We start from the raw sequence: 22,315 nt of genomic DNA on the forward strand, positions 1-22,315 counted from the left end.
TCAGCTTCTCAAACCTCACACAAAAAACCCATCATGATTTTTTTTGGAGAAAAATCAGAAAACCTAGAAAACAACACCCTTCATGATTTTTTGTGAAGAAAATCAAAAAACCCTCCAGCAGAAAAAGAACCCACGATTTTTGTGTGAAAACATCGTGCAAAAAACGAACAAGGAAACCACGATTTTTGAAGAGAAAATCGTGCAAAACCCTCCATAATCTTTTGGGGAGAAAAATCAAGAAACCCATCCACGATTTTTGAGGAGAAAATCGTTCAAAACCTCCATTTTGTTCAAATCCTTTACTTGCGGCCATCACTGTTAAATTTGTGCCCTAGATCAGTAATCAGATTTGTAACATTTAATTATGCCCTAGTTTATTAATCAGATTTGTAATTTAGTAAACTATAATCAAGTAAACTCAAGAATGAAACAAGGAATCAAGAGACAAACACAAATACCCTGGGAAAACCTCCAAGGAGGAAAAACCCAGCATTAAAGACCCACAAGTCAGATTATGTATTCACTCTTATTGCACAAATACAATACTTAGCTTGCTTTTCTGAATCTGATCTTAATATATCAGATCTACCCTTTTTGCATGCTTCAAGACTGCACCAAAATGCCCTATATCCTCTTGAATAAGTTCGCCCAATCCTTGGACAAGTTCGCACAATCCTTGGATAAGTTCGCACAACCTTCTTTAGTGATTTCACACCTCTTGTTTGCAGAGCTAATTCGATGATTTCATGGATGACTAAATTGTATTTGCAAGTTGACTTTATTTGTATGAGTCTTTGACCTTTATTAAATCCAAGTTGGCCTTCCTCCTTTTGGCGCCAATTTATTTATTGAGGCGTGTTGTATTTTAGGGTGGCATGAAGGTATGGGGCTGAGCTTAACTTGGGGCACGTTACCCCTTTAGGATAGGACCTAGTCCTATATGGGTTCGGATGTTTCCTTAAGGCAATCCGAACCCATCTTACCTGGTTACAAACAACACTCCCTCTTAACTAGGGAAGGAGAGAATACATAATCTGGGCCTTTAGAGTTCCATCTAGCACACAAGCATAGAATGGATCTAGCACACAAAAATAGAATTACATCTTCCACCTAGCACACAAGCATAGGATGATTCTAGCACACAAGCATAGAAAGTGTAATACACAAGTGGGTCTTTACATAATTACAATTTTCCATCTAGCACACAAGCATAGATTGGACACAATTCATTCTTGCACACAAGCAAAGAATGATCAAAGTGTTGCAAATAGAGTCACTGAGATTGGAGCTCCCTCTCAATCAGGGTTCCGTTTCCCACAATACCAAGTCTGTCTCTGAAGTATTCAAACTTCAGTCTAGATAAGGGTTTGGTTAGGATGTCCACAACCTGTTCATCTGTGTTAATATACTTTAGTCGAATGGCGCCTCTTTGCATCATATCCCGAATGAAGTGATAGTGCGTTTCCACATGTTTGGATCGATCATGGAAAACAGGATTTATTGACATCTTTATACAGCTTTGATTATCACAATGAATGGTGGTAGGACCACTAGCTTGACCAAATAATCCAACAAGGAGTTTGCGAAGCCATACTGCTTCTCTGGATGCAACAAATGCAACAATCTACTCAGCTTCTGTAGTGCTCAATGCTACAGAAGATTGCTTTCTACATGCCCAAGAGATCACTGCAGAGCCCAAGTTGAAGCAGATACCCGAAGTGCTTTTCCTATCCTTGACACTTCCTGCCTAATCTGAATCTGAATAGCCTTCCAAGAGGATTGAAGTATTAAGTGAATACTTCATCCCATAACCAATAGTGCCACGCAGGTATCTTAGAATGTGCTTGGCAGCCACCAGGTGAACAAGTTTAGGCAAGCTCATGAACTGACTAAGAGCATTCACAACATAACAGATATCTGACCTTGTATTGATTGGATACATCAATGATCCAATCAGCTGCTTGTACTCAGATGGATCTGCAAAATCAAAGTTAGCTGTAGAAACACTGAATTTCTTTAAGTTAGATTCCATAGGAGTATGCATGGGTTTACAATCCATCATTCTAAATCTTTTCAGAATATCAATAGTATATTTTCCTTGACTTAGAAAAATCTCATTGGATTTTTGCCATACTTCTAACCCTAGGAAGTAATGCATTAGTCATAAATCCTTCATTTCAAATTCTGAGACTAATTCTTTCTTACATCTTATGATTAGTTTATTTTCACCAGTGAGAAATAAATCATCCACATACAGAACCAAAATAAGCATATCATCATTATAAATCTTTAAGTAAATGTTAGCATCAGCATCGTTCTTATGAAATCCTAAGCTTAGTAAGTACTTGTCAATTCTTTCATACCAAGCACGAGGAACCTGTTTGAGCCCATATAAGGCTTTCTTCAACCTGCAAACATGAGAATCTCTTTTTTTTATTACATAACCTTCTGGTTGCTCAATATAGACTTCCTCCTCAATAACACCATTGAGGAAGGTTGTCTTAACATCCATTTGATGCAGTTTCCAACCTTTGGCTGCAGCAATAGCTATTATAGATCTAATAGTAGTATATTTAGCAACACGAGCAAAAGTTTCTTCATAATCTATTCCTTCCTTTTGAGAAAAACCACGAGCTACAAACCTAGCTTTGTATTTTTCAATACTACCATCAGCATTATGCTTAGTTTTAAACAACCATTTAGAAGAAACAACAAACTTACCTTTGGGTTTGGGTACAATGTCCTAGACATCATTCTTGATAATAGACCCATACTCTTCATCCATGGCTGATTTCCAAGCATGATGGGACATAGCTTCTTCAACACTGTGAGGTTCAGACTCAATGATATTACACATCACAGAAATGTAGTTGGCAAGATTTTGGATCTCTTGCTATCTCTAAAGGTTCCTCTGGGAGCAGCAAATCCTTCAGCATCTTGAATCGTGTTTCTAACCCAAAGTGGTCTCTTCTTGCAGACCACAATATCCTGAGGTATATCGGTAGAGTCCATGGGTTCTGTTGGGTCATTCTGAACTTCCTGATCCTGAAGGTCAGTGTACTCCTCCTGTATCTCAGGGCTAGCCTCAAATATTGAATCTTGATTTTCAATCACCATACCTAGCCTCAAATATTGAATCTTGATTTTCAATCACCATACCTAGCCTCAAATATTGAATCTTGATTTTCAATCACCATACCATTATTGTCAGATAATGAACCTTTAGATCTTTTGAAAGCAATATCTTCTTCAAAAGTTAAATCTCTACTTACCTCAAAATACCTTTGACCTGAAATGTAGATCCTGAAGGCTTTGGAAGATTCGTTGTATCCCACTAAGATGCCTTTCTTTCCAGAGGGATCCAACTTAGTTCGTTTTTCTTTAGGCACATGAACATACACCGGGCTCCCGAAAATCCTTAGGTGGCTGATGTCAGGTTTGATTCCTGTAAAGGCTTCTTCAGGAGTTATATCCTTTAGAGCACGATGAAGACATCTATTCGGAATGTACACTGTTGTTTTGGATGCTTCCACCCATAGAAAAGGTTGCAGGTCTTGATCATGGATCATGGCTCTTGCAGCTTCAACAATGGTCCTGTTCTTTCTTTCAGCAACTCCATTTTGCTGAGGATTGTAGGGAACATAGAACTCCCTCTTAATTCCTGCCTTAACACAAAAGTCATAGAAACTACCTGAGGTGTATTCACCTCCATTGTCAGACCTTAAACATTTAATTCAATTTCTTGTAGTGTTTTCAACTAAGGCTTTGAATTCTTTAAATCTATTTAGGACTTCTTCAAACTCTTTAGATTTAAGAAAGTAAATCCATGTTTTCCTAGAGAAATCATCTATCAAGATAACATAATACAGGAAACCGCTAGGAGATGCTACAGACATAGGACCACATAAATCTGAATGAATAAGTTCTAACTTTTCTTTAGCCCTACTATCATTTTTATGAAAAGGATTCTTAACATTCTTACCCATTGCACAACCTTTACAAGCATCATCATGAGATAAAATAAGTTTAGGCATACCTTTAACCATTTTATCGAGAGTGGGAAGAGCTTGAAAGTGTAGATGTCCAAGTCTTCTATGCCATAGCTGGCATGATTCAGGGGCCTCATGGATGAGAGCTTGAATTGGATTAGCTGCAAACTTATATAAACTATCACATCTATTTCCAATAACACGAGCAATTTTGTAATTAGATTTCTTAGACCAAGCGAGTACTTTCCCTTCAGAAAATGCTATTTGCAAACCCTTATCTTCTAAGGTAGAAATGAAAATAAGATTTCTTTTAATACCAGGTACAAAAAAAATATCACAGAGTTGTAAGGAAATACCAGAATCTAGTTTTAAAGAGGTAGTACCAGATGCTTTTACGAGTATCGAGCATCATCACCGATTACCACATGAAGGTTGGTGTCTTTTTCAATCAGATCTGAAAGATGCTCACAAAAACCTGAGATGTGTCTGGATACACCACTGTCAAGTATCCACGTATTACTGTCCATAGGGACATTACTGGATAGAGCAGAGATAAGAAGATAATCCTCACTTTGTTTGACAACTTCATTTAAATTGACTTCCCTTTCTTTGGGATCATTCTGACAATCTCTGGCATAGTGACCATACTTATCGCATCTGAAGCAACGAATGTGAGAGGAATCTCTTGACTTCTTCCTTGGATCATAGGAGGAGGATCTAAAATATTTTTTTCTCTTTTCTTTCTTCCAATGTCCACCTTTCCTAGATTTAGCTAAGAGAACATGATTATCTTTGTGAGAGTTCTTGAGTTTTCCTCTTACCTCGATTCGAGATTCCTCTTCAATGCAATCAGATTGAAGACGCTCAAAGTTGGGACGATCGGCTCTTCCACCAATGCTACGAATGAATGGTTCCCATTCATCAGGTAGACCATTTAATGCAATCATAACAAGATCTTTATCTGAAATTTGGCAATCAAGAGTACTTAGCTTGTCCTTTAGTTCATTGATCTTCATGAAGTAGGCTATGATTGAGTCTTCTTCTTTCATTTTCATATGAAGAAGCTACTGCCTTAGAGCAAGAGCCCTACTGAGGTTGTTGACTTCATACATCCCTTCCAAGTGTTTGATTATTTCCTTGGCAGATGCAAATTTTGATATGACAGTGACAAGATTATTCTTGACGGATTCAATTATAATCTTCCTAGCCTTGAGGGAGTCTTTCTTGAACTGCTTCAGCTCTTCAACATCTTCTAGAGGGGACAACCTTTCTTCTTCTACGAACTTGAGCGGATCATCCTCTTCAAGGATCAATAGAATACGGACTTTCCAAGTAGCAAAATCAAGGGCTCCATCAAGTCTATCTTCAGCCCTCAAACCTGACATTTTAATCTGAAAACAAACAACAACTATATGCAATAAATGATTTACTAAAATCTGAAATTAGTGACACCTTATCTCTGATACCATGTTAAATTCATGCCCTAGATCAGTAATCAGATTTGTAACATTTTATTATGCCCTAGTTTATTAATCAGATTTGTAATTTAGTAAACTATAATCAAGTAAACTCAAGAATGAAACAAGGAATCAAGAGACAAACACAAATACCCTGGGAAAACCTCCAAGGAGGAAAAACCCAGCATTAAAGACCCACAGGTCAGATTATGTATTCACTCTTATTGCACAAATACAATACTAAGCTTGCTTTTCTGAATCTGATCTTTATATATCAGATCTACCCTTTTTGCATGCTTCAAGACTGCACCAAAATGCCCTATATCCTCTTGAATAAGTTCGCCCAATCCTTGGACAAGTTCGCACAATCCTTGGATAAGTTCGCACAACCTTCTTTAGTGATTTCACACCTCTTGTTTGCAGAGCTAATTTGCTGATTTCATGGATGACCAAATTGTATTTGCAAGTTGACTTTATTTGTATGAGTCTTTGACCTTTATTAAATCCAAGTCGGCCTTCCTCCTTTTGGCGCCAATTTATTTATTGAGGCGTGTTGTATTTTAGGGTGGCGTGAAGGTATGGGGCTGAGCTTAACTTGGGGCACGTTACCCCTTTAGGATAGGACCCAGTCCTATATGGGTTCGGATGTTTCCTTAAGGCAATCCGAACCCATCTTACCTAGTTACAAACAACAATCACGAGTAGTAAACAAAAATAAAACTCCCTAATTTTTGTGGAAAAAATAAAGCAAAACTCTTCCATGATTTTTTGTGGAAAAATTTGAGAAAACCCATCCATGATTTTTTAGGAGAAAATTATACCAAACCCCCCAGTCTGTTCAAAAACTTTGCTTGTGGCCATCACAAGTAGAAAATAGAAATAAAACTCCCTAAATTTTGTGGAAAAAATCAACCAAAACCCTTCCATGATTTTTTGTGGAAAAAAATCAATGAACCCAGAAATTCTTTTACTAAAAAACTCGCCAAAAAAGAACCTAAGCTCTAACACCATGAAATGAGAATTGATATTCCATTAATTACAAAAGGAGACAAAAGGCTCCTTATAAAGAGTTTACAAGATGATCTTTCCACAAGGGAAACGATCAAGACTAGAAACATACTAAAAAGAAACTAACTACGAAAGGTAAAGATCCTAACTGAATGACCTTTATAGAAACACTAAAAAATTACTTTGAGAACATCAATTTTCAGGCCATTTTTTAGGGTTTGCAAGAATCTTGGCAAAATATGTTTGAACAATTGAACGGCATCTATTCAATATGGAGCCTAGGAACCATACTCTATCATACATTGTCACAATTTGCAATGGTCAAGATTCAACAAAGTTACATTGGGAGTATATTCCATAGCGTGCACCGACTCGCCTCCTCCTTTGCACGTGGTACGATATCACGTCATCTTGTCTTATGAGTGATATGAAAAATCATTTACAAAAAAAAAACATTTTTTATAAAAAATTTCAATTTCAATTTTTTGGTCAATCAATTGTTTAGTTTGGCAGTTAGTTCTATAGAGAAAACTCGTGTGATCCTATTTGCATAGGGAGGGAACTTAGCACAAGTGTGGACGGAAGCAACGCACGCTAAGTCACTGCCAACTCACTGCCATTTTGCCACCCCTTTAACCGGAGGCACTTGACTCAACAATGGGCAATCACCTAGAGGTCAAACACCAAGTCTCGGGGCAAGGCGGGAGCTATTTTTTGCCCTATACACCCTAATAGGCTTTTTTTTTTCTTTTTGGTATAACTTGGGCTGACAGAGGTTTTCTTGAAAATGAAATATGGCCAAAAAGTTGTCTCTATGTATTTTCCAATGGTGTGGGTTGTTTCCAAAAAAATTGTTGTTTAATGTCTATTTTCCAACTTGAAATCAAGTCAAGGTTTTCAGCCTCCAAGCTCACAAATATTTGCTCCAGACTCCATTTTTCCCGATTTGCACTAGAAAGGTGTTCAAGAACACTTTAATTTTACTCATGCACTTTTTAAAGACTTGCTACCACAAATTCAGTTTGAAACCAGTTTGATATTTTGGTATATCTTGTTTTAAATTTGCAAAAAAGTGGCATTTTTCCTTGACCAAAAGGGATTAATTGCTTGAATTGTGAGAGGTAATTTCTTGTTCCTCTATTGTAATTTCTGATTTTATCATGGATTGTAATTTCTGATTTTATCATGGATTTGCCAAAATTTGTACTCCTATCTCCATATAAATATCATGAGTGGAAATCACAAATAGGATTTTATTGTTATAATTGAAGTTGCAAAGAATCACACTTGGCACAAATTCAGAACCCAAGGTGCTACAGAAAAAAAAAATGGTTTGGTAGAAGGGATGAAGCTATTGGCACCCTAATTTTGTCCAATTCTCCTAAATCTTAGATCATGTTTCATCTTGTACACATCTTAATGAAATTTGGACTACCTTAGAGAGTCTCTTTGGTAAGCCTAATAAGGTGAGGAAATTTAAGTTGGAAGATGAACTAATGAGTCTTAGACTCTTAATCCTTTAGATTTTGATAATATTTTGGACTTCTTGACCAAGCTCGATTCTCTTAGACTACAATAGTCTGATTGTCGGGTCACCAAAGAGGATGAACAATTGATATTTTCTATTCTTGCTAAGCTAAGTCTTGATTATTCAATTTTTGTTTCTACATTTTATGCTACTATGGATGCCCTAGGCAATGCACACAAAGTGCCTTCTCTTGATGGGTTTGCAACTCAACTTGTAAGGTCACAAGCCAAGTTGGCACACATGGGCACATTGAAATCTTTCAAATCATATGCTCTTCTTGCAGTAGATCCAAAGGCTTCAAGTGACAAAGGTAAGAAGCAAAACAACAAGGACTCCAAGTCTAATGACAAAGCTAAGGATTCACCTTTGCAGAGCACCCCTGGTCCACTCTGTCTTCTAATGAGGAGTCATCTAAAAGGAAGAAGTTGAAATGTGCATATTGCCAAAAGCCAACAGATGATGAGCATGGGTGTTATGATAAGAAGATTGATGAACTAACCAATCTTCTTCAAAAGCATCACATTTTGCTGCCCTTATCAGTGTCTTATTCTTCTTATTCTCCAGCATCTCAATCCGCAGCAGCTTCATCAACACAGTCAAAGACTGCAAGAGTTGCAAATGGGATAGGCAAAATGAATGGTAAAGCACTCTTGGCCTCTACAATTCCCATAATTGGTAGATGGCTTCTTAATTCAAAAGCATCTCATCATATGGCATCTTCTAAGAAAATGTTCTCTTCTTTTGAGCCTTGTAATTCACCTAATATTTTGATGGGTAACAACACACATATGAAGGAGTGTGGAAAAAGTTCTATTGACATAGGAGAAGCCACTTTTAATGATGTACTTTGGGTTCCATACTTGTCATCTAATCTCCTTTTTGTCTATCAAATTGCACATAGTGGACAAGGTAAAATAGTTGAGTTCCTCCTAATTCAATATACATTAGGGACTTGCAGACTGGAGAAACCATTGCTACTAGGATGGTTGCTCATTCATCATGTTTGTCTTCCTTTTCTCAATTTGCTCATGATGATGATAACATTCCTTCGATTTTCCACACGTGATTTTGGGATATGCAGCCCCCACAATGGAAAAAGGCAAGATAATATGCATTGAGGAGTGCATATGTTGATGCAGAGGCCATTGGGGCGAAACAGAGTGTCTATCCCTAAGTTGTGGAGAATGATCGCAACTGCCTTTCAAAGAAAGACCCATGAAATCCTTATAGTGTCTTTTGTGTTAGGAGATGGTTTATTAGTATGGGATTTGGTGATTGATACTTGATAGCACTTTGGGATTTTGGTTATATACTTACCAAAGAAGAGAAAATGCATCCAAATCAAATGCCACATAGGACTATCAAGGAGATTGTTGCCACCTTTGAGCCAATAAAGTATAATTTGATCTATTCTATTTACCATCGATATGGATTGGATGTCATATTGATATAGTCAACCCCAATGAGGTGTGCTTCCTCACTTGTCACTTGTAGGACAGCCAAACACAGTCCCATTATTTTTGGATTCAAAACTAAAACCTCAAATGCTCCTTGACCAACAAGTTGAATCTGTTTTGGGAATGTTTGATTTTCCACCTATTTATGATTTAAAAAAACACACCAGCTCATTGACTCTTAAGTGTTTACCAATTCATTTATCAAAAGAAAACACACCCACCTCCTTGACTATGAGCATTTACCAATTAATTCATTGATAAAAAGCATAGTTACTAGAAGACTCGTACCCTAAGCCCTAGTACTCGTCACCCATACTAGAACCACATCCCTATCTCAAAGACCTGTATGGAGATATCTCTAGACATTAGGAGGCTTCCAATGAAATTTCTTTGCGTCTCCTATACATCTCCTACAAGCATCCCTTGTAAATGAAGAAACTTCGAATATATCACATAAATTAGATTAGATTTTCTAATAAATGATGTTATGTGGTTGACAAAAACTAAAAGAACCAAATACACTAATAGACTTGTAAATTTTTTTTTCATAAAATTTTACAAAAACAAATGTGGCAGAAAAATTCCTTATTAAATTGCAAAGAGGTAAGAATATGAAGCAAAACAATAATAAGAGTTAAGATGGTTATAGGCATTGAATTTTTATCAATCGATTGAAAATAGTCACCTCCAAACTGTTAAGATATAGCCCTCGTGAATCTAACTGATGGTAAATCGGTTATTATCTGGAGAGTGATATATTAACAGAGCATACAGTTTGGAAATTAAACATAAACAAACTAATTGTTATGAACGGTTGCCTCCGTAGGGACATGTCCCTATGTAGGCAACCTTTCCTCTTGTATTTAAACCGGATTCAATGATGGAGACAATCAATAACTCACGGCAATCAGTCTTCCAGAATCGCTGTCATTATTCTTCGATCCATATTTCACAACATGGTATCAGAGCCAGCATATTAAGAGAATAAATTAGACAGCCATATTACTCATAAGCATTTATCGAAAGTAAATAACAAATCAACGCAGAGGCTATATACGCAGAGGATATATCCGACTAAGAAAATATTCAAAATGTCAAGTAATATGAGAGTGGAAGATAGACTCGAAGGAGCCTCCAACTTCGTTTCCAGGAAGATACGAATCATTGCCATTCTTGAAGAACTAGAATTAGAGTCTTACATAGAAGAAAATCTAGACATGCCAAATGATGAACCAGAGAAATCTACCTGGAAAAGGAGTAATAATAAAGCAAAGAAAATAATTATTGACTCAGTCAAAGATCATATTCTTCCATCTATAGCCAGACTGCCTAAAGCATATGAAGTATTTAAAACCATTAAAAATACATATGAAATTAACAATGCGAGCAGAATGTTAACCTTGAAACAACTTTTAAACATAAAGATGAATAAAGATGATACAATATCTACATACTTTTCAAGGATATCTGAAGTTAAAGACCAATTACAAACTATTGGAAATGAGGTAGATGATCAAGAAATCTCTCTCATAGCCCTAAGAGGATTACCAATTTCATGGGAATCCTACATTCAATGTATTAGCAGAACACCCCCCTTACCCAAATTTGAACAACTTAAGAATGAGTGCATTCAAGAGGAATCTCAACTAATCTCAAGAGGATTAGGGATAAATAAAGAAGGAGAAATCCAGGCACTTAATACAAATACCTTCAACAAAAATAAAAAGTTCTCCAAACAGAAGAGAGGAAATAAAAAACATCAGAAAAGAGATATGTCTAAAATTCAGTGTTACAAATGCGACAAATATGGGCACACTCACAAGAATTGTCCAGAAAGGAAGAAAACACAAGCTACTCTAGCCGAAGTCAAAGGAGAAAACTCACTTTTCTTCTTAGCCCTATCAAGCGAAATAAATACAAATAAAAACACTTGGATCGTAGACAGTGGAGCATCAAGGCATATAACTGGATTCAGAAATCAGTTTGAAACACTTAACGGGCACTCAAGTGAAGAGGTTACTATTGGAGATAACTCCACATATCCTGTGAAAGGAATTGGGACCTGTACTATCAAACTAAGAAATGGAGTATCTCTACAATTAAAGGATGTTCTGTTTGTACCTGGAATAAAAAGAAATCTAGTCTCAATCTCAGGCCTAGCTGATCAAGGATATCGGGTTACCTTCAATGAAGATAAAGTTCTACTCTGGCCTAAAAATACAAATATCAAAAATGCCATAACAGTAGGTTCAAGAGATGGTAGCCTATACAAACTATGCAGTGATCAAAAGGAAGCACTAAATCTTGAAGTTTCAAATAATAATGAATTATGGCACAAAAGATTAGGACACCTAAGATATAGTGCTCTATCCAACATAAAGAAGATTACTTCAGGACTGCCCCAACTAAAATCTGAACACACAGGCATTTGCAAAGGATGTGCCTTGGGAAAGAATGTGAAAGTTTCTTTTCCCTCAAGTGAGCACAAATCAAAAGTTATTTTAGAACTAATTCACTCAGACCTATGCGGTCCCATGTCAACACCATCCCTAACTGGATCCTTATACTACATAATCTTTGTTGACTACTACTCTCGAAAAACATGGATATATTTTCTAAAGTGCAAAGACTCAAATGAAGTACTATCTAAGTTCAAAGAATTCAAGGCACTAGTAGAAAACCAGTCAGGGAAGAAAATTAAGGTGTTAAGATCCGACAATGGGGGAGAATATACATCTGACAACTTCAAAGACTTTTGTAATTCTGTTGGGATTAAGAGGGAGTATACTGTACCATATAATCCACAACAGAATGGAGTAGCAGAAAGAAAGAACAAAACCATAATTGAAGCAGCAAAAGCCATGATGCATGACCAAAACTTACACACTTCATTCTGGGCAGAAGCTTCAAATACAGCAGTCTACATTCAAAACAGATGTCCGCACTCAGTTCTAGAAAACATAACTCCTGAAGAAGCTTTTACAGGGAACAAACCAGACTTAAGTCATTTAAGGATATTTGGCTGTCCCGTATATATACATGTTCCTAAAGAAAAGAGGACAAAACTAGAAACATCCGGAAAAAGAGGTCTCTTCATTGGCTATAGTGAAAATACTAAAGGATATCGCATTTACATTCCAGGGAAAAAATCTGTTGAGATAAGTAGAGATGTAAAGTTTGAAGAAAACACTACACTCAAAGAACCTGATGATGATAACATTACTAAAGAAGAAGAAGATCACATAACTGAGATTGAGAGAGAGAATATCATAGAAAATTCCAAACCTTCAGACACTGAGAGGGAGGACATCATAAGAGCTTCTGAACCTCTTGTTGATGAAAATATTGAAACACTCAATAACAAGAAAAGACCTCTATGGGCAAGGAAAATGATTGAAGAGAATAATGTAGAACCAAATGAAATTTCCAAAGAAAATAAGAGAACAAGAACTCTAAAATGTTATGCTGCACTTCTAACCGAACTCACAAATTCTGAACCAACAAATGTCAGAGAAGCCTTATCAAAACAGGCTTGGAAAAATGCTATGGTTGAAGAATATCAATCTATACTAAAGAATGATGTTTGGGATATAGTGCCTAGACCAAAAGACAAATCAGTTGTCTCATCCAAGTGGTTATTCAAGATCAAATATGCATCTGATGGCAGCATTGAAAAACATAAAGCTCGCTTTGTGGCCAGGGGATTCTCTCAAAAAGCAAGAATTGATTATGAAGAGACATTTGCCCCAGTTGCCCAGTATACATCAGTAAGAACAATAATTGCAATTGCAGCATCCAAAGGATGGAAAATTCACCAAATGGGCGTAAAGACTGCCTTCCTAAATGGTTCAATTGAAGAAGAAATATATATAGAACAACTAGAAGGATTCACCATACGTGATAAAAATTGCTATGTTTGTAAACTAAAGAAAGCTCTCTATGGGTTAAAACAAGCACCTAGGGCCTGGTATGCAAGGATAGACAACTATCTCTCCAAACTAGGGTACTCCAAGAACCTAGCAGATCCCAACATCTACTTCAAGGCTTCAAATGGCAATATGATTATATTGGTCCTTTACGTGGATGATCTTTTGATAACAGGAGAGGATAATCTCATTGAGAAATGTAAGCAAGATCTGGCAGCAGAATTCGATATGAAGGATCTAGGGCTTCTACATTATTTTCTGGGATTAGAAGTATGGCAGAAGAAAAACTACATCTTCCTAAATCAAGGAAAGTACACCACAGATATTCTAACTAGATTTGGGATGATGGAGTGTAAGCCATTAGCTACACCAATGGAAACTAATTTGCACAAGCTGAAAATTGAAGCAGAAGATTCAGAACCTACAGATCCCACACTCTACAGACAAATCGTCGGTTCACTCATGTATTTGGTAAATACTCGTCCTGATATCTGCTATGCTACAAATGTATTAAGCCACTTCATGTGTGAACCTAAAAAGATACATCTAATGGCTGCTAAACACATTCTAAGATATTTACAAGGCACAATCGGACTTGGCTTAAAGTATGAAAATGTTGAGATTCAACTTGAAGGATATTCTGATTCTGATTGGGCCGGAAGTACCACTGACCGGAAAAGTACTACAGGGTGTTGCTTCAGTCTTGGTTCTGCTATGATATCTTGGTTCAGCAGAAAACAATCAGCAGTTGCACAAAGCTCCACCGAAGCAAAATATATGGCAGCCTCCATGGGAGCTCGTGAAGCGGTATGGCTAAGAAAGTTATTATTTGGATTATTTGGAAAAACTTTGAATTCAACAATAATTCACTATGATAATCAGAGTTGTATCAAGCTCTCAGTAAATCCAGTTTTTCACAATCGATCCAAACATATTGAGATCCCTTATCACTACATAAGAGATATGGTAGATCGAAACGTCATAAAACTAGTGTACATCAGTACTGAAGAACAAAATGCTGATATCTTCACCAAGCCACTTGCAAGATTGAAGATAGAATACTTCAGAAGTAAACTTGGTATGACTAGATTATAATTGAGATTATTAGGATGAAATTCCTACCATGTGTAATTTGTTCATGAATAAATAAATAAAATGTATATTGCAATATTCTAACTATGTTCAAGAAGATGACGATCTTCTTATGTTTAAGGTTACTATTTCAAGGTGACGATCTTGACAATAGTTGACCAAGTGTCAAGATTGACTACATTAAGTTGTTGTCCCGGACTGTGCCGGATATCTTGATCCTAAAGTATGTGATCATCTCATGATTGACTTGTTAAGTGATAGTCCCAGACTGAGCCGGATATCATGATATTGAGTTTATTGTCATGACAAGACTATATTAAATGTTGTCCTGAATTGTGTCGGAAGTCATGACAGAATATGCTCCCAAGAAAATTACTTAGATCCACTCCTACTAAGAGGGAGTGTTAAGATATAGCCCTCGTGAATCTAACTGATGGTAAATCGGTTATTATCTGGAGAGTGATATATTAACAAAGCATACAGTTTGGAAATTAAATATAAACAAACTAATTGTTATGAACGGTTGCCTCCGTAGGGACATGTCCATACATGGCAACTGCCACGTATGGACATGTCCCTACGTAGGCAACCTTTCCTCTTGTATTTAAACCGGATTCAATGATGGAGACAATCAATAACTCACGGCAATCAGTCTTCCAGAATCGCTGTCATTATTCTTCGATCCATATTTCACAACACAAACTTCCCCATACCATGCTTTTAAAAAATCGTGACATTAACCTCCTAATTTCTCTGTCATCTCCATGTGATTATGGTTTTAATTTTTTTTCTCTATCATAATTATAATTATCAAATATCAATATAACAAATTTATTTCAATACTTTAAAATGTTAGCTTTATTTTTACTTTTAAGCAATTTAGCATTTAACATTCTTTAAAGCTATCCATTGTTTGGTATATATAGCATTTTAGTATTTTAATCTATATATAGCCCTCTCCAAGTACCCATCTATGACCTTTTTTAAAAATGGCATACCAATAGTCATCCCCATCTCCCATACCAATACCAATAAATGTCTCCCGGTAACTAAGGAATAAAGAAAATAGTCAATTGGTTGCGACCATTGAATATTATGCTTAAGTGATTACCAATTTATTTATCAAATGAAGACTACTATTCACAAGTTTATCATTAAAACAAAGCAGCCCACAATGTTTTGTAAATGTCTAGAAATTGATCAATCAAGTGAAACGCACTTGGTTCAAACTATTACCATTGTTATTGGTTCCACGAAAATTTTATCATGAGCACTTGATTCTCAATCAACATAAATATAGAATTTCGTACTTATATCCAGCAAGAAGAACAAAACAAACTCAAAATCAAGATATAAAAAACAATATTTATTACACTATAGAGTCTACAGCTACTTTCCAAGCCAAGTCTAATGGGCCATGGTCTAGTGCCAAGAAAAAGATATTATATGTTAATGAGCCAAGTTCAAAGCCAGCTGAGAATAAACTAAAAAGGTCTACATTGGTGTATGTCTCAGGCTAAGTTTGACAGTATTGATGCTCAAGGATCTTTTTTGACAAAGGATATTTTGAAGCTTGTAAGTACCACTTAGCATTAACGTGTTTGATTGCAAATTTGCAAACCACGAACATGTCTAGCCAATAAAGTCTAGCGGAACACAATCTAGTGGGGGTGGCAAGAGAGATGACACTAATTGAGGAAAGGTCACATTTGCTGTCCAAGACCCAGACAAGCCTTTGTGTAAGTCTTCAAATGAATTTTAGTGAAATTTAAAGGCTTCTTACCCAAAGCATACTCTAAGCTTGATAGTGCACCACCCATTGGATGTAAACATTTACCAATTTGATACTGCAATGAAATATGTTTACCAATTTAATAAGTGGCTTCTTAGCAGGAGCGTACCCTAAGCTTGATTCTGAATCCCCCGTTAGGTATAAGTGCTCACCAATTTATCAAAGGGCTTTCTAAGAAAAGGGTAATCGAAGGGTATCCTAAGCTTGCCAAGTGCTACTTGTTTACTGATTTATAATAGTGCTTCTTAACCAGAGAGTATCCTAAACTTAACGATGTATTCCCCATTGCAGTTACATGTTTACTAGTAGTTTCTTAGCCCAAGGTTACCCTAACTTGAATACTGCATTCTATGTTTTGTGTTAGCGTTTATCAATATACCAAGGGACTTCTTAGCAAGAGGCTACCAAAAGATTACTAGTGTGTTCCACATTTGATATTGATGTCAAGGGAAACCTTAGCTGACTAGTGCATTCTCCATTGGACGTGTGTTCATCAACTTAATAATCAAAAAATACAACCTCACACTTGGGTGTGAGAGATCACCAATCAAAAATTAAAGAAAAACACACCCATCCAATCGAGTGTGTGTGTTTACCAATCGATCAATCAAAAGAACAATGTCACAGTTTGATCATTGTGTGTATATGTATACCAATTTCTTAATCAAAAGCAGAGCCAACGTTCATCAATTTAAGATGATGAGAAACCATCCACCTCATTGAGTGTGAATCTTTAGAAACTGATTGATCAAAAGAAAACATCAAATTGGGTGTAACCCTCTACCCATTGGCAAATTTGGGGTCAAAAGAAGCCATTGCAAACCCAATAGACCAGAATAATTTCTAACTAAAAAAAAATTAAAAAGCACCTGCATTGAATTTTTAAGTGTTCGCCCATTGGATGGAAGTGTTTACCTATCTAGTGTGAATGTTTAGCAGTTTACTTATCGGAAGTCACTGCAAACCCAATAGACCAGAATAAATTCAATTTTAAATAATGAAAATAGATGCATTCATTTTAGCATTTGCCCCTTGTATGAGTGTGAACATTTATTGGTTGGATGTGAATGTTTATCAATTTAGAGATCAAAAGAAGTCATTGTGATCACAATAATTAAGAAAATATTTCAATTTGAAAATACACACATTGGATATGAGCATTGACTCATTAGCTGTCAGAGTTTACTCTTTGGATGTGAGCCTATGCTCCCCCACGTTTCCGGGATAGGGGCAGCTGTAAGTGTATCCAGTACGAGGATTTTTTTGGCCAATTTTTAGGGGACAGCAAGGGATGGCTATTTAAAAATAAGTAAATATTTAAAATGTAAAGAAATTTCAAATATTTATTTGATAACATTTATAAAGCACTCATCATAGACATTATAGAACCTTTGTGAGCATGGGTGATTGAAGAGGAATTATGTTGTTCTTTATAAGTATGTGTGTGTGTGTATGAGAGAGAGAGAGAGTGATCATGAGTTAATAAAGACATGCCTAACTAGTGTATATATTCAAGAGAGCGATTTATTATTAAATTTTTCTGAAGCCTTTAAAAAGACTGCATGTTTTGTTGTCAAACTCGTTAACAAAGAGGAACGGTTAAGTGAAAAGATAATTGGTTAAGTTCCAATTTGACCCTAGCAAGGATACTAATTGATGGGATTGTTCTATGAGTTGTCTATGTAGGCTGACTGATACATTTTTGTATTATGAAAATGGCATTTCATACCAACCACAACTTGTTAGGATTGAGGTACCATCTAGCTTATAAATCTTATGACATGGTTCCAACATCCTTGGAAAGTATCTTGAGGCACTTAGGGTGTACTCGGAAAATATATTTGTAATATTTATTCTCACTATTGTTTGTAATACATTCATAGGGGGTGACAGGTTCCACTAGCAGCGATAAAGGAGGGTTGTGAACACAATTATTTTATATTGTTTTCCCCACATGTGGATGCCTAGAATGGGATAATTAATGACTTAGAAAATGGACAGATGAGTAACCTTTGGGCTTCTCCAAGTGGAGCTTGGAAGAGGCAATAGGTGTCTCTAGATATTCCATCATTTATTGCATTTAATGTAATGTTTATCTTGCAAGATTGGGTGCCCAGGTTGGAGGGAATGTATTGGAGCCAAAACCAGTGTCCTTTCAACTTTCGTGGAGGCAATCCAAGGGCTATGGTCGTTTGGAATGAAGAGTCTTATTTGGACACTTTGTTTGGTGGTTTTGGAACTTTTGTCATTCTATAAATTCAGCTCTTTGGATAAAGAAAGTAAGAAGAACAGTTGAATGTAGAGTTACAAATAGGAACAAGGATAGGTGGGAAGCATAAGGAGATTTGTTCACAAGTACACAGGTGTTGTCATGTTGGAGGCAAAGAGAAGAATGGAAGTGAATGTATTGCAGTCACATTTATTGTTGATTACACATACTTGACCTCTCTTCTTGGTGGAGCTTTTCCCTGCAAGGGTTTCTCCACATGAATCCTATGTTAGGTGGTGTTTTTATGTTGCTGATTTGTGCCTTGTTGCCGCTATCTTATGATGATGATATTCTTTATTTATTGTTGTTATAAGTTCACATAAGATAAGTTATTAAGCATGATACGTAGGCTGATTTTTGGCATCATTAAAAAGAAGGATCTAAACATGGTTTTCCACATTAAGGCAACTAAATTTTCAGATTTGCATTTAAGTTTTAGATTTTCATGTTGTAGTTGTCCAAGCTTTGTATCTCATCCTATGATTGCTTTATTGGATAGAGATTTATCTTCACAATCTTTGGTATTGAACATGTATATTTCAAAGTTCCAAAGAAACGAGACTCGGACTCGGCTCGGTCTCGGCAAGGCCGAATCGGACTCGAACTCGGGACTCGGAGTCAAACTCAGCTGAACTCGGGAAAGTGAAAAACTTAGAGATTTTTAAAGATTTAAAACTTGTTTCATGCACCCTTTATTGAATACACCTTAAAGACACAATAACATCATCAAACTCGGCTCATTTGATTACATACACAAGTATACATCAATCACATTAGCATAAACGCAAATTGTAGCTGAAGGAAATAACAAACATAAATATATAAATATTGTCAAATGTATACAATATTACAAAACTCATGGAATAAAAAATCCATGTCATCATATGATCATCATCAAATGTTCCACACAAATACCAAAGGTAAATACAACTACAAGCCTATGGCTCAGAGGAGCATGCACCCTCTCACCCTGGCCCCCTGCGAAGGCGTTTAAGGTAGGTCTTGGATGATTCGGCAGCCATAGTCGCTCCCCGTGACACCATGCCATGCTCACCAACATCAGGAACATCTATGTCACTATCAGTATCTCCTGTCTTTTCTCGTGCTCTCTACTCCTCCTCTGCCATGGCTACAGCCTCAACCTCTATATCTACCTGGTCGATCCAATCAGTGTCAAACTCGGAGGTTAAATTTTCCCTACTTCTATCGACGCAATTTCTCCCCATATTTTTCAATGGGGGTTTGGGGGCAGCGCCCCCAAGGTGGGGTCAAGGGGCATCGCCTCTTGCGCGCTCCCTGACAAGGCGGGGTCGAGGGGCAACACCCCGCGAGGCCAAAAAGACTTTTATTAATTAGTAAAGGCATCAGGTGTTATTTTTCTATTGGTTGACATGTTGTAACCCTAATTTTTCTCATTCTCAAGCGGAGGTTGTAGTGAACAAAGACGAGATTATTCATTTTTAAAAAACTTTAAAAAATGCATTTTTTTTGGCCTTTTTTGGGCCTTGCCGCCGGCCGAGTCCCAAGCACAAGACTCGCCGAGTTTGTGCCAAACTCGCCAACTCGGCGAGTCTAGCGAGTTCACCCTCTAGACTTGGATGAGTTTGAGTCCAAGCTCGCCAGACTCAGGGGGCATGTCTCGTACTTGGACTCGCCGAGTTTGGCGAGTCCGAGGCGATTTTCCGATCTTTGTTTCAAACACAACTTAACTTGTATTCAACAATAAAATGACTGCAGCAAGCCAACTTTGTCTATGGCAATCCTTGTATACTAACCAAGTAGTCTAATGTATGAAATAAGATAATCAAAATCCCTAATTGTGGCTTTGATTATGAAGCTGTGAAGATTTGCAACAAGGGCTATGTATTTTATAGATTTTGTGATCATGATTCATCATTGCTCTATTACTTGGTTAAACTTATAGTCTGATGGGGGTTTGGAGGCAACACCCCCAACGGAGTCGAGGGGCGGTGCCTCTAGTGTGTTCCATATCATGATAAAAGGCAAGGTCAAGAGGTGGACATGTCATAAACTAAACAAGCATTGAAAGGTTGTAAGTGTGTTTTAAAAAGTAACTAAAATGTCCTTCAGTATGATATGGGACAGCTAACTGTCCTCGAGACAGATGGGGGGTGTCTAGACGTCCCCCGGCTGTCCTAGGGACATTTAATTGTCCTCTAACGTACTCTACAACTGTTTTGACATCCCTGGGATATTTCCTAAATTTTGACCAAAAAAGGGGACAAGGTGGCGAACATTTCCTACCCGTCCCTTGTCCCCAAAGCATCCCTTATAGGGGATGGGGTCATTTTGGGTAGGGATGCATCCCCAAGGAGCACTAGTGCTAGCACTTCCCATTTGGAGATAAAAAGAGGGCATCACAAATGAAATATACCAAAATAAATAGGATTTTAAAAGTTTAAGGAAAATATTTACACTAGGAATGTACCAAAATAATTACAGTTTAAAAAATTCCAGAACTACCTGCATAGGGTATAAGCAATTACCCACTGGAGAAGAGCATTTATTTATAGGGTGTGTGATTGTTTGTTAATTTAACACCAAAAGCAGACATTACAAACCCAATAAAGGAGAATACAAAACCACTTTAAAAAACCTCAATGGAGACACAAATCATCGATTATAATTTCATTCTACACAGCAATATCTTCAAAACTGCATGGACATGGAAGCATAAAGTGCTTTAACTTAAAAAGCATACCTTGACCTGTTTTATGGCTTCATTCAAATCATACAGAACTTTAGGCTTCTTCTTCTCCGGAGGCAAAAGCTTAGGATAAGGAATATTAACCTCCTGCCTCATGGCAAACATGTGTTGCCGCAATCTGCTCCCCTCCCTTTCCAATTGCCCCTTTTGCCCTCCTCCCAAATCCCGAACCGCTTCCTTTATCACTTCTCCCTTCTCCTTTACCTCTTCAATATTGCTTTCCTCCTCCTGCACAGTACCCTCTATCACTTCTCCCATCTCCTTTACCCCTTCAACATTTTCTTGTTCCCGCACGGCACCCTTATCTTCGGGCAATGGAGCCACTTTAAGCCCATAAGAAACGATAGGAATAGAAGGGGAATCCTTCAAGTACCTGCTATCTTCACGACTCCAAGGTCGGGAAATCGAATCTCCTCTCTGCCCGGGAGGTGTGAAATCTATGTTTGCTGCTGCTGTTGTTCTGGACTGATTGGTATTTGGGTCCTCTGCATTTGTATTTTCTGCATTTGGATTCTTCGGTTTTGGAGCGTATGATACCACTCTAATGGATGAAGGATCACTGGATGGTGATGCATCTTCTTCGGGGAAAGACGAAGATGATGAGGAACAATATGGAAAGTGTTGAAAGAGGTACGGTGTTCGAGTCCCCAAATGCAGTTTTGTGCAGGCCCTGCCTGCTTGGCGGAATAGTCTCTCTAGGCTTGCCATTGAGATGGATGTGCTATGCTCGGGTTTTTGTATGGGGGGTTTAAGGATGGAAAAGACAAATTTCGCAGTTTTGAGCCTTGAGTTTTATTTTGGAGCTCAAGCTGTCGGAGGCTTAAAAAGAAATCGAAACAAAATTAAACATAACAGCAGGAAGGAGGCAGCTGCTTAGGGTAAGGTCTCGTGTGCTTGTTTAGTTTACTCTTTAGGAGGGTGTTATTTGTGGAACTATAGTCTTATGAGTATTAATTTTATTTTTTTGGTTTAAATTTGTATTAATATTAATAATAATAATTATTTGTGTAATTGAAATTAGAAATAAATGTTAAAAAAGGAGGGAAAGAAATATATGGAGCCATGATAA

General features: G+C 37.1%; 1 protein-coding gene across 2 annotated transcripts in view; it reads right to left on the reverse strand.

Annotated features, from left to right (window-relative positions):
* Positions 1-22,100, reverse strand: part of LOC131062249 (uncharacterized) — an 80,228-nt gene extending 58,128 nt beyond the window's left edge. Inside the window, exon 1 of one of the 2 annotated variants that reach the window (XM_057995888.2) lies at positions 21,241-22,100. In XM_057995888.2, coding sequence (XP_057851871.2) covers positions 21,241-21,954 — 714 coding nt within the window. In that variant the 5' untranslated portion in view covers positions 21,955-22,100. The remainder of the gene's footprint in view (positions 1-21,240) is intronic. The other variant, XM_057995889.2, reaches the window with a different exon arrangement.
* Between the last annotated feature and the right edge of the window lie 215 nt (positions 22,101-22,315).

This window comes from Cryptomeria japonica, chromosome 5, assembly GCF_030272615.1.
Source record: "Cryptomeria japonica chromosome 5, Sugi_1.0, whole genome shotgun sequence".
In the NCBI taxonomy this organism is placed as follows: domain Eukaryota; kingdom Viridiplantae; phylum Streptophyta; class Pinopsida; order Cupressales; family Cupressaceae; genus Cryptomeria; species Cryptomeria japonica.